General features: G+C 42.7%; 1 protein-coding gene across 2 annotated transcripts in view; it reads right to left on the minus strand.

The window, feature by feature from the left end:
- Positions 1-12,758, minus strand: part of LOC137359901 (histone deacetylase 2) — an 85,830-nt gene that overhangs the window by 24,759 nt on the left and 48,313 nt on the right. For both annotated transcript variants that reach the window (XM_068025557.1, XM_068025556.1), the window contains 2 exons: positions 8,544-8,618; positions 8,253-8,391 (listed from right to left, as the gene is read on the minus strand). In XM_068025557.1, coding sequence (XP_067881658.1) covers positions 8,253-8,391; positions 8,544-8,618 — 214 coding nt within the window. The remainder of the gene's footprint in view (positions 1-8,252; positions 8,392-8,543; positions 8,619-12,758) is intronic.

Here is a 12,758-nt window from a genome sequence, read left to right on the forward strand (position 1 = left end):
TCCCTCAGTATCTTCTCTAAATTAGTCTAAATCTAAATTAGTAATTTAGTTAGGAATGCTGTAGTAATGGGAGACTTGATAGAGGGTGGACACTATTTTTTACAGTCCAGAGAGAGTCCCTGACACTTTGTTACTTCCGGATGCTAGCGTAAGGAGCACTCCAAAATGACTGGAAAAGATTGTGGAAGGGGAACCACAGCAGCCACTCATTGTTGTCCACATGTGAGTTAACATTACAAGGAAGGAAGGGCCCTAAACCCTGAAAATGGAGGGGTGGGCAGAGTTAGGTTATTAAGAAGCAGATTTGGGAAAAGGGTGGTGATCTCTGCATTACGTTCCCAATCATGAGCTATAATAGGAATGCACAGTAATTGAGGGAGGTCAACACGTGCCTAAAAAGGCAATGTCAGGAAAAGGATTTCCAATTTATGGAGTTACTTACACCAGCTCTGGGGAAAACTGGGAGCTATTGTTAAAAAGATAGGCTATATTTGAGCAGAAAGGGACTCAAAGAAAAATTGCAAAATGCATAAAGAGGAAAGTGAAGAGTCACTTAAACTCGAAAGGGAGTAGGGAAAATAAAAGCAATTTGAAAAGACAATTAAGGAATGTAGAATTAGATGAGGTTAATATACAAATAGAGAACACAGCAAAAAGAATTGTACACGAAAGAAATAAAGGGATGAGTGGCAGAAAATCAGATCAACATAAACAGTGTTCTGAACAAGGAAACGACTGAAATATAGGAATGAGGTGTGAGCTTGGACAAAAAAGGAAATGAATAATAAAACGATGAAGTGCATGTATTAAAAAGTGGAAAATAAACCAGGGAAATTAGAAGCAACTAGATTTAATGGCACCAACAGAAATTTGACTGCAAACTTTACAGAGTGGAAACTAAACATATTGGATTATAATATTTTTAGCAGAAACAGAATAGGTAAGATAGAAATGGCAATATTGCTGAAGGAATACATGGTATGAACAGAACTGGTAAAAGGGGGAAAAACAAACTTGAATTTAAATAGTGCATTTCATGACTTCAGGAGGTCCCAAAGTGCTTTACAGCCAATGAAGTACTGTTGAACTGTAGTCACTGTTGTCGTGTAGGGAAATGAGCCAGTCAATTTGTTCACAGCATGTTCCCACAAACAGCAAGGAAATAAGTGGATCGATCATTTACTTTAGATAAAAATAGAAAATGCTGAAAATAGCAGGTCTGGCAGCATCCATGGCATTTATTTTCAGCAGTTTCTGTTTTTATTTCAGATTTCCAGCATCTGCAGTATTTTGCTCTTATATCATCTGCTTTAGATGTTGGTTCAGAAATAAATGCTGCCCGAGCCTCCAGATAGTGCCATGGGATCTTTTATGTCCACATAGGAGGGCAGACAGATTTTACATCACATCTGAAAGACACCAACTCTAACAGTGCAGCATTTCAACACTGAAGTGATGTACACAAAAATAAGGTAGAGGGTCAATATAGTTAGAGGTCAAAGATTAATAAAAGAGATTGTTACATTACTTAGGCTGTACTATGACTCCCCGATCATTGTCGGGAGGGAAATAAGTAGACACATTAGGAAGAGTAGGAACAAATTATTGTCCTAAAAGGTTTTAACTACTTACTCAATTAAGACAGAGGGACTAAACAGAGCAAATGGAATGGAATTTCTAAAATATGTACTTCTTCAAGCAGTATATTCAGATGCCTATGAAGGGAGAAGCATTGCTAGGTCTAGTTATGAGTAACAAAATAGATCAGATAGGGGAGTTAAATGTGGGTGAGCACCTCGGGAGTAGTCATATGATGATACAGTTAAAGAACTAAAAGGAATGGGAAAGGTTAGTACAATAAGGTCATCAGATTGGAATAGGGAAGATTTTGGAAAGATGAGGAGTGAGCTAGCCGAGGTGATACAAAAAGAGAAATTGACACACAGGTTTGCAGATTATCAATGGGACAGTTTTAAAAAGATTGAAAAGCTGCAGAATAAATACATACCATTAAAAAAGGAGACGACTTCAAATTTCAGGATGCTGCGAATAAATAAAGAGGTTAGAAACAAACTAAAATTGAAGAGGGCCTAAGGGATCTATAGATTATAAAAATGAGTGAATATGAAAAGATAAAGAAAAAGGATGAGAGCAGGATAAGAGCAGCAAAGAGGGAATATAAAGACAGAATCTCACAATATTAGAAAGAACAGCAAAGTATTATACAGATACATTAGTAAAAAGAGAATTGTTAAATATGAGGCAGGACCCGAGAAAAGATAAACAAAAATTGGCAAGGATATTCAACAAGTACTTTGTTTCAATGCTCACAAAAGAAAAGGATATTGGGGTGGAGGTAAATTGTGAACTGATTAAAAGTGAGATGAGAAATATCAGCAAGAAAAGTACTGAAGATGTTATTTAAGATAAAGGAGCACTAAGGGCTGGGACCTGAGGGAGGCTGGTGAAGTGGGTGTTAGGGGTAGAAAGCTAGAGGCCCTAGAAGTTGTCTTGAGGGAACAGTAGCAGAGTGGTAATGCTACTGGACTAGTGATCCAGAGGCCCATAATACTCCTGAGACATGAGTTCAATTCACACCAAGGCAGCTGGGGGAATTTAAATTTAATTAATAAATCTGGAATGAAATGCTAGTCTCATTAATAATGATCATGAAACTACTGGATTATTGTAAAAAAAAAAAATCTGGTTCACTAATGCCCTTTAGGGGAGGAAAGCTGCCATCCTTGCCCGATTTGGCCTACACATAACTCCAGACCCACAGGAATGTGGTTGACTCTTAACCGCCCTCTGAAATGGCCTAGCAAGCCACTCAATTATATCAAACCACTACAGAAAATTTGAATAAAAGTAAAACCAGATGGACCACCCAGCATCGGACTAAGCACCAGAAATGACAAAGGCATTACCTACCCAGTCGACCCTATGAAGTCCTCCTCACTAACATCTGGGGACTTGTGTCAAAATTGGGAGAGCTGTCCCACAGACGAGTAAAGCAATAGCCTGAAATAGTCATACTCACCAAATCATACCTTACAACCAATGTCGCAAACTCCTCTATCATAATCCATCACCAGAGGTGGCAGCACAGTGGCATAAATTCAGGAGGCAGTGGCCATGGGAGTCCACAACATCAACTCCGGACCTGATGAAGTCTCATAGCATCAGGTCAAACACAGGCAAGGAAACCTCCTGCTAATTACCATCTACTGCACCCCCTCAGCTGATGAATCAGCGCTCCTCCAAGCTGAACATCACTTGGAAAAAGCATTGAGGGTGGCAAGGGCACAGAATGTAATCTGGGTGGCGGACCTCAATACCCATCACTGAGAGTGGCTCGGTAGCACCACTACTGACCGAGCTGCTCGAATCCTGAAAGATATATCTGCCAGACGGGGCCTGCGGCAGGTAATGAGAGAACCAACAAGAGGGTAAAATCTACTTGACCACATCCTCTCCAATCTATCTGCTGCAAATGCATCTGTCCATGACAGTATTGGTCAGAGTGACCACTGCACAGTTCTTGTGGAGACAAAGTCCCGTCTTCACACTGAGGATACCCTCCATTGTGTTGTGTGACACTACCACTGTGCTAAATTCAGAACCGATCTAGTAGCTCAAAACTGGGCATCCATGTGACGTTGTGGACCATCAGCAGCAGCAGAATTGCAATCAACCACAATTTGTACTCTCATGGCCTGGCATATCCTTCACTCTATCACTACCATCAAGCCAGGGGACCAACCTTGGTTCAATGAAGAGTGTCGGAGAGCATGTCAGGAGCAGCAGCAGATATATCTAAAAATGAACTGCCAACGTGGTGAAGCTACAACACAGGTCTACATGCATGCTAAACAGCAGACGCAGCATACGACAGACAGAACTAAGTGATCCCACAACCAGTGGATCTGACCAAAGCTCTGCAGTCCTGCCACATCCAGTCGTGAATGGTGGTGGACAATTAAGGAGAGGGCTCCACAAACATCTGATCTTCAATGATGGGGGAAGCCTGGCACGTCAGTACAAAAGACAAGGCTGAAACACTTATGACCATCTTCATTCATACGTGCCAAGTAGATGATCCATCTCGGCATCCTCCTGAGGTCCCCACCATCATAGATGCCAGTCTTCAGACAATTCAGTTCACTCCACGTGATATCAAGAAACAGCTGAAGGCACTGGATACAGCAAAGACTTGGGGCTCTGACAACACACCAGTTGCAGTACTGAAGATTTGTGCTCCAGAATTAGCCAGGCCAAGCCAAGCTATTTCAGTTCATTGACTATACTGGCATCTATCCGACAAAGGAGAAAATTGCCCAGGTATGTCCTGTCCACAAAAGGCAGGACAAATCCAACATGGCCAATTACAGCCTCAACAGTCAATTCTCAATCATAAGCAAAGTGATGGAAGGTGTCGTCGACAGTTCTATCAAGTGGCACTTACTCAGCAACAACCTGCTCACTAATGCTCAAATTTGGATTCTGCCAGGGCCACTCGGCTCCAGACCTCATTACAGCCTTAGTATAAAAATGGACGAAAGAGTTGAATTTCAGAGGTGGAGGTGAGAATGACTGTCCTTGACATCAAGGCAAGATATGACCAAATGTGGCATCAAGGAGCCCCTAGCAAAATTAAAATCAATGGGAATCAGAGGAAAAACACTCCACCAATTGGAGTCATACCTAACACAAAGGAAGATGGTGTGCCTGTTGGAGGCCAATCATCTCAACCCCAAGACATCGCTACATGAGCTCCTCAGGGGTGTGTCCGAAGCCCATCCACTTTCAGCTGCTTCATCAAGAACCTTCCCTCCAACATAAAGCCAGGAGTGGGGATGTTCACTGAGGATTACATAGTGTTCAGTACTATTTGCAACTCATCAGATACTGAAGTAGTTGATGCTAGCATGCAGCATGACCACGACAACAATCAGGCTTGGGCTGATAAGAGGCAAATAACATTCGTGCCACATAAGTGCGAGGCAATGACCATCTCCAACAAGAGAGAACCTAACCATCTTCCCTTGATGTTCAACAACATTTCCATCGCTGAATTCCCCCACTATCAACATCCTGGGGTTGCCAATTGACCAGAAACGTAACTGGACCAGCCATATAAATACTGTGGCTACAACAGTAGGTCAAAGGTTGGGGATTCTGTGGCGAGTAACTCACGTTCTGACTCACCAAAGCCTGGCCACCATCTAAAAGGCACAAGTCAGGAGTGTGATGGAATACTCTCCACTTGCCTGGATGGGTGCAGCTCCAAAACTCAAGCAGCTTGATACCATCCAAGACAAAGTTGCCTGCCTGATCAGCACCCCATCCACCACCTTAAACATTCACTCCCTCCACCACTGGTGCAAAGTCGCTGCAGTGTGTACTATCTACAAGATGCACTGCAGCAACTTACCAAGACTCCTTCAACAGCACCTTCTAAACCTGCGATCTCTACCACCTAGTAGGACAAGGGCAGCAGACTAATGGGAACACCACCATCTGCAAGCTCCCCAAGTCACACACTATCCTGACTTGGAACTATATCATTGTTCCTTCACTGTTGCTGGGTCAAAATCTGGAATTCCCCTCTTAACAGCACTATGGATGTAGCTACACCACATGAACTGCAACGGTTCAAGAAGGCAGCCCACTACCACCTGCCTGAGGGCAATAAATGCTGGCCTAGCCAGCGACATTCACATCCCAAGAACGAATAGGAAAAAAAAAAGAGAATAGGCAATGTAATACCATTTTCCAAAATAGGTCACAAAGCTAACCTGAGTAATTACAAACTAATTAGTTCAAAATTTGGGGTAGGGAAAATTTTAGAATCATTAAAGATGAAGAAATTACTAAATATCTAGATGAAGGGAAATAATTAAAAGCAGTCAACATGGACTTCAGAAAGGAAGGTCACATTTGACAAAGCGTTTGATAAGGTCCCGCATGGGAGATTGGTTAAGAAGCTAACAGCCATTGGGATCCAGGGCAATTTGGCAAATTGGATCCAAAATTGGCTTAGTGGCAGGAGGCAGAGGGTGATGGCCCAAGGTTGTTTTTGCGAGTGGAAGCCTGTGACTAGTGGTGTACTGCAGGGATCGGTGCTGGGACCCTTGCTGTTTGTAGCGTACATTAATGATTTAGGAGGCGAATATAGGAGGCATGATCACTAAGTTTGCAGGTGACACGAAAATTGGTGGTGTCGTAAATAGTGAGGAGGAAAGCATTAGATTACAGAACGATATAGATGGGCTGGTAAGATGGGTGGAGCAGTTGCAAATGGAATTTAATCCTGAGTAGTGTGAGGTGATGCATTTTTGGAGGACTAACAAGGCAAGGGAATATACAATGGACGTTAGGACTCTAGGAAACACAGAGGGTCAGAGGGACCTTGGTGTACTTGTCCATAGATCACTGAAGGCAACAGTACAGATAGATAAGGTGGTTAGGTAGGCATATGGGATACTTGCCTTTATTAGCTGAGGCATAGAAATTAAGAGCAGGGAGGTTATGATGGAGCTGTATAAAACACTAGTTAGGCCACAGCTGGAGTACTGCGTACAATTCTGGTCACCACACTAGAGGAAGGATGTGATTGCACTGGAGAGGGTGCAGAGGAGATTCACCAGGATGTTGCCTGGGCTGGAGCATTTCAGCTATGAAGAGAGACTGGATAGGTTAGGGTTCTTTTCCTTAGATCAGAGAAGGCGGAGGAGGGACCTGATTGAGCTATACAAAATTATAAGGGACATTGATAGGATAGATAGGAAGAAACTTTTTCCCTTAGTGGAGGTGTCAATCATTCCAGGGATGAGGGGTTTGTCTTATGAAAAGAGGTTGTGCAGTTTAGGCCTTTACTCTCTAGATTTTAGAAGAATGAGAGGAGATCTAATTGAGGTATATAAGATGATTAAGGGGATTGACAAAGTAGATGTAGAGAGGATGTTTCCTCTTGTGGGGCAATCTAGAACGAGAGGTCATAGTTTTAGGATAAGGAGTAGCAGATTTAAAACAGAGATGAGGAGAAATTATTTCTCTCAAAGGGTCATGAGTCTGTGGAATTCACTACCCCACAGCGCGGTGGATGCTGGGACATTGAGTAAATATAAGGAGGAGATAGACAGATTTTTAATTAGTAAAGGGTTGAAGGGTTATGGAGAACGGGCAAGAAAGTGGAGTTGAGGCCTAGATGAGATCAGCCATGATCGTATTGAATGGCAGAGCAGGTTCGAGGAGCTGAATTGCCTACTCTTGCTCCTAGTTCTTATGACCTTATGATAACCAAGGGGCATAGACTTAAGGTAAGGGGCAGGAGGTTTAGAGGGGATTTGAGAAAAAATAATTTTCACCCAGAGGGTGGTTGGAATCTGGAACACACTACCTGAAGGGTTGGTAGAGGCAGGAACCCTCATAACATTTAAGAAGTATTTAGATGAGCACTTGAATCGCCATAGCATACAAGGCCATGGGCCAAGTGCTGGAAAATGGGTTTACAATAGAGAGGTACTTGATGGCTGGCACAGACACGATGGGCCGAAGGGACTGTTCCTGTGCTGTATAATGCTATGACTCTAAAGATAAAGCTCTTTTAAGAGGATATGGTGAATGGATAAAATGCAGTGGATGTGGTGTCCATGAACTTTCAGAAAGCCTTTGACAAGGTGCCACACAGGAAAATATTGGAGAAGATTAAGGGCATGGAAATAGCGCAAAAGGAACAAACTGAGTTAAAAACTGGTTCGAAGGAAGACACAGACTAGTACTTAAGGGCAGTTCTCAGTAATTAGAAGTGGGTAGCAGTGTTCCATGGGGTATTATTTTGGGACAGGTTGTCAATGATTCAGATATAAGGTTAGAGGGAGGCACAGTAAATAACTGTGAAGACCAAAGGAAGTTGCAAAGGGATATTGGTACAGTAGGGATACAGAAACAAGGATGTGGGAAAGATAAACACCAGCACAGATTGGGTGTGCCAAGTGACCTGTTTCATGTTGTATTTCTACATAATTTTATGCCTCTACCTAGCAATATTAAAAGTCTAAAATATTGTACAGGTACCTTCTTTGGAAAATTTAAGATTGTGCCAATTTAAACTTAATTCTCCCTTAAGCAATTTTACGACACAGAAAGTTTACTGATTATTTGTACACTGGGACAACACTGTAGTTCTACAGAATAAGCCAAACAAAGTCAGTTATTCTCATTAAAAAGACAACAGCTGCTGTACTTACTTCAGCAATTCAAGAATGGCGAGAACAATATCATTGACATAACAAAAACCTGATGCCTCTGACTTCTTGGCATGATGAAGACCTCCAGCCCAATTGACTGCGATGTCAGTCTGTTGCCGATTGAGTTTTACTGCTGCAGCTATGTGGAAGAGGAACATGGAAATTCTTTCGGCTTACTCAGTATAAAATTGTACTTGCAATAAAATTTTCAATAAATTACATAAAAACGTGATGTCAGGTAAATAGCTGTCAATGCAAAAATGCATGCCCAGAAATCCTACAATAACTCACCCACTGAACCTCCTGTTGATAATTGACAAAATTCAAACATTCCATCAAATACAGGACAATCTTCTCCAACATTAACTGTAGAAATAAAAAGAATTTAAAAATCTTACGTGCAACTCCAGCAAATATTAAAATTAAGGATTAATACACTGGATTTGTTTGGTATAATTTTTGAAAGAGACAGCACCTGGCACTGGGTTTATTAAGACAGAAGATTTCTGAACACATTAAAATCTATTTTTCAAACAATAAGCCTTGATATATGGGCACACTCAAATCATCAGTCCATATTGTTCCCACTACTTTGTTTTTATAAACTTTCATGGGATGTGGGCATTACTGGCAAGGTGAGAATTTGTTGCCCATCCCCAATTGCCCTTGACAACTGAGTGGCTTGCGAGGCAAATTCAGAGGGCAGTTAAGAGTCAACCACATTGTTGTGGATCCGGAGGCACATGTAGGCCAAACCAGGTAACGTACAAACATACAAATTAGGAGGAATAGGCCACTCGGCCCCTTAAGCCTGCTCCGCCATTCAATAAGATCATGGATGATCTGATTGTCACCTCGGCTCAACAATCCCACCTACCGCCAAGAACCTTTCACACCCTCATCAAAAATCTATCTAGCTTTGCCTTAAAAATATTTAAAGACTCTGCTTTCACTGCCTTTTGAGGAATAGAGTTCCAAAGACTCCTGAACCTCTGAGAAAAGAATTTCTCCTCATCTCTGTCTTAAATAGGCAATCCCTTATTTTTAAATAATGACCCCTAGTTCCAGATTCTCCCACAAGGGGAAACATCCTTTCCACATCCACCCTGTCCAGACCCCTCCGGGGGTTTCAACCAAGTCACCTCTTACTGTCCTAAACTGCAGCAGATACAAGTCTAGCCTGTCCACCTTTTCTCATTAGACAACCTGCCCATTCCAGGTATTAGTCTGGTAAATCATCTCTGAACTGCTTCCAACTCATTTCCATCCTTCCTTAAATAGCGAGACCAATACTGTAAACAGTACTCCAGATGTGGTCTCACCAATGCCTCGTATAACTGAACCATAACCTCCCTACTTTTGTATTCAATTCCCCTCGCAATAAACTATAACATTCTATTAGTTTTCCTAATTACTTGCTGAACCTGCATGCTAACCTTCTGCTATTCATGCACGAGGACACCCAGATCCCTCTGCATCTCAGAGCTCTGCAATCTCTCACCATTTAAATAATATGCTTTTTTATTCTTCCTGCCAAAATGGACCATTTCACATTTTCCCACATTATACTCTATTTGCCAGATCTTTGCCCACTCACTTAACCTATCTATATCCCTTTGTAGCCTCCTTATGTCCTCTTCATAACTTACTTTCCTACCTGTGTCACCAGCAAATTTAGCAACCATATCATCGATCCCTTCATCCAAGAATTTATACAAATTGTAAAAAGTTGAGGCCCAGCACTGATCCTTGCAGCACACCCAAGATATATCTTGCCAACCAGAAAATGACCCATTTATGCCTACTCTCTGTTTCCTGTTAGCTAGCCAATCTTTTATCCATGCAATTATGTTATCCCTACACCATGAGCTCTTATTTTTTGCAATAACCTTTGATGTGGCACCTTATTAAATGTCTTCCGGAAATCGAAGTACAGTACATCCACCAGTTTCCCTTCATCCACAGCACGTGTTACTTCTTCAAAGAACTCCAATAAATTGGTTCAACATGATTTCCCTTTCACAAAACCATGTCGATTCTGCCTGATTACCTTGAATTTTTCTAAGTGCCCTCTATAATGTCTTTAATAATAGCTTCTAACATTTTCCCTGAGACAGATGTTCAGCTAACTGGCCTGCAGTTTCACGCTTTTTGTCTCCCTCCCTTTCTGAATAAAGGAATTACATTGGCTATTTTCCAATCTAATGGAACCTTCCCCGAATCTCGGGAATTTTGGAAAATTAAAACCAATGCATCTGCTATCTCAGGAGTCACTTCTTTTAAGACCCTATTGATTGGACAGCATACGCTGGACGATCCCGAGCATGCTAAGAACTACACTAACAACCAATTTATTATCGGTCAGGCTCATAACATGGCTTGCTAGAAGCTACATATATTCATACGCTAGAACCTGCCCTCTGCAGACAAAAGGAACATGTCCAGGTGTTGCATCTTATATTTGAAAAGAGCAATAGCATGGGGACTTAGTTCCTGGTGCTTTCCTCCATGGCAGCTCCTCGACCAATTAGAGTCAACTTGCTAACCAATCAGCAACCTTTTCCTCATGCTGCTGCTTCCTTTGAAATTTGTCATTCATACGTTGTCCTGATGAGTGCAAGGTGAAAAGCTTCGACAAAGAACAAAGACCAGAACAGCACAGGAACAGGCCATTCAGCCCTCCAAGCCTGCGCCGATCTTGATGCCTGCCTAAACTAACACCTTCTGCACTTCCGGGGCGCATATCCCTCTATTCCCTTCCTATTCATATATTTGTCAAGATGTCTCTTAAACGTCGCTATCGTATCTGCTTCCACCACCTCCCCTGGCAGCAAGTTCCAGGCACTCACCACCCTCTGTGTAAAATACTTGCCTCGCACATCCCCTCTAAACTTTGCCCCTCGCACCTTAAACCTATGTCCCCTAGTAACTGACTCTTCCACCCTGGGAAAAAGCTTCTGACTATCCACTCTGTCCATGCCGCTCATAACTTTGTAAGCTTCTATCATGTCGCCCCTCCACCTCCGTCGTTCCAGTGAAAACAATCCGAGTTTTTCCAACCTCTCCTCATAGCTAATGCCCTCCAGACCAGGCAACATCCTGGTAAACCTCCTCTGTACCCTCTCCAAAGCCTCCACGTCCTTCTGGTAGTGTGGCGACCAGAATTGCACGCAATATTCTAAGTGTGGCCTAACTAAGGTTCTGTACAGCTGCAACATGACTTGCCAATTTTTATACTCTATGCCCCGACCGATGAAGGCAAGCATGCCGTATGCCTTCTTGACTACCTTATCCACCTGCGTTGCCACTTTCAGTGACCTTTGAACCTGTACGCCCAGATCTCTCTGCCTGTCAATACTCCTAAGGGTTCTGCCATTTACTTTATGCCTCCCACCTGCATTAGACCTTCCAAAATGCATTACCTCACATTTGTCCGGATTAAACTCCATCTGCCATTTCTCCGCCCAAGTCTCCAACCGATCTATATCCTGCTGTATCCTCTGACAATCCTCATCATTATCCGCAACTCCACCAACCTTTGTGTCGTCCGCAAACTTACTAATCAGACAAGCTACATTTTCCTCCAAATCATTTATATATACTACAAAGAGCAAAGGTCCCAGCACTGATTCCTGCGGAACACCACTAGTCACATCCCTCCATTCAGAAAAACACCCATCCACTGTTACCCTCTGTCTTCTGTGACTGAGCCAGTTCTGTATCCATCTTGCCAGCTCACCTCTGATCCCGTGTGACTTCACCTTTTGCACCAGTCTGCCATGCGGGACCTTGTCAAAGGCTTTACTGAAGTCCATATAGACAACATCCACTGCCCTTCCTTCATCAATCATCTTTGTCACTTCCTCAAAAAACTCAATCAAATTAGTAAGACACGACCTCCCCTTCACAAAACCATGCTGTCTCTCGCTAATAAGTTCGTTTGTTTCCAAATGGGAGTAAATCCTGTCCCGAAGAATCCTCTCTAATAGTTTCCCTACCACTGACGTAAGGCTCACTGGCCTATAATTTCCTGGATTATCCTTACCACCCTTCTTAAACAAAGGAACAACATTGGCTATTCTCCAGCCCTCTGGGACCTCACCTGTAGCCAATGAGGATGCAAAGATTTCTGTCAAGGCCCCAGCAATTTCTTCCCTTGCCTCCCTCAGTATTCTAGGGTAGATCCCATCAGGCCCTGGGGACTTATCTACCTTAATGCTTTGCAAGACACCCAACACCTCCTCCTTTTTGATAATGAGATGACTGAGACTATCTGCACTCCCTTCCCTAGGCTCATCATCCACCAAGTCCTTCTCCTTGGTGAATACTGATGCAAAGTACTCATTTAGCACCTCACCCATTTCCTCTGGCTCCACGCATAGATTCCCATCTCTGTCCTTGAGTGGGCCAACCCTTTCCCTGGTTACCCTCTTGCTCTTTATATATGTATAAAAAGCCTTGGGATTTTCCTTAATCCTGTTTGCCAATGACTTTTCATGACCCCTT

The sequence above is a fragment of the Heterodontus francisci genome, chromosome 3, assembly GCF_036365525.1.
Source record: "Heterodontus francisci isolate sHetFra1 chromosome 3, sHetFra1.hap1, whole genome shotgun sequence".
Classification (NCBI taxonomy): domain Eukaryota; kingdom Metazoa; phylum Chordata; class Chondrichthyes; order Heterodontiformes; family Heterodontidae; genus Heterodontus; species Heterodontus francisci.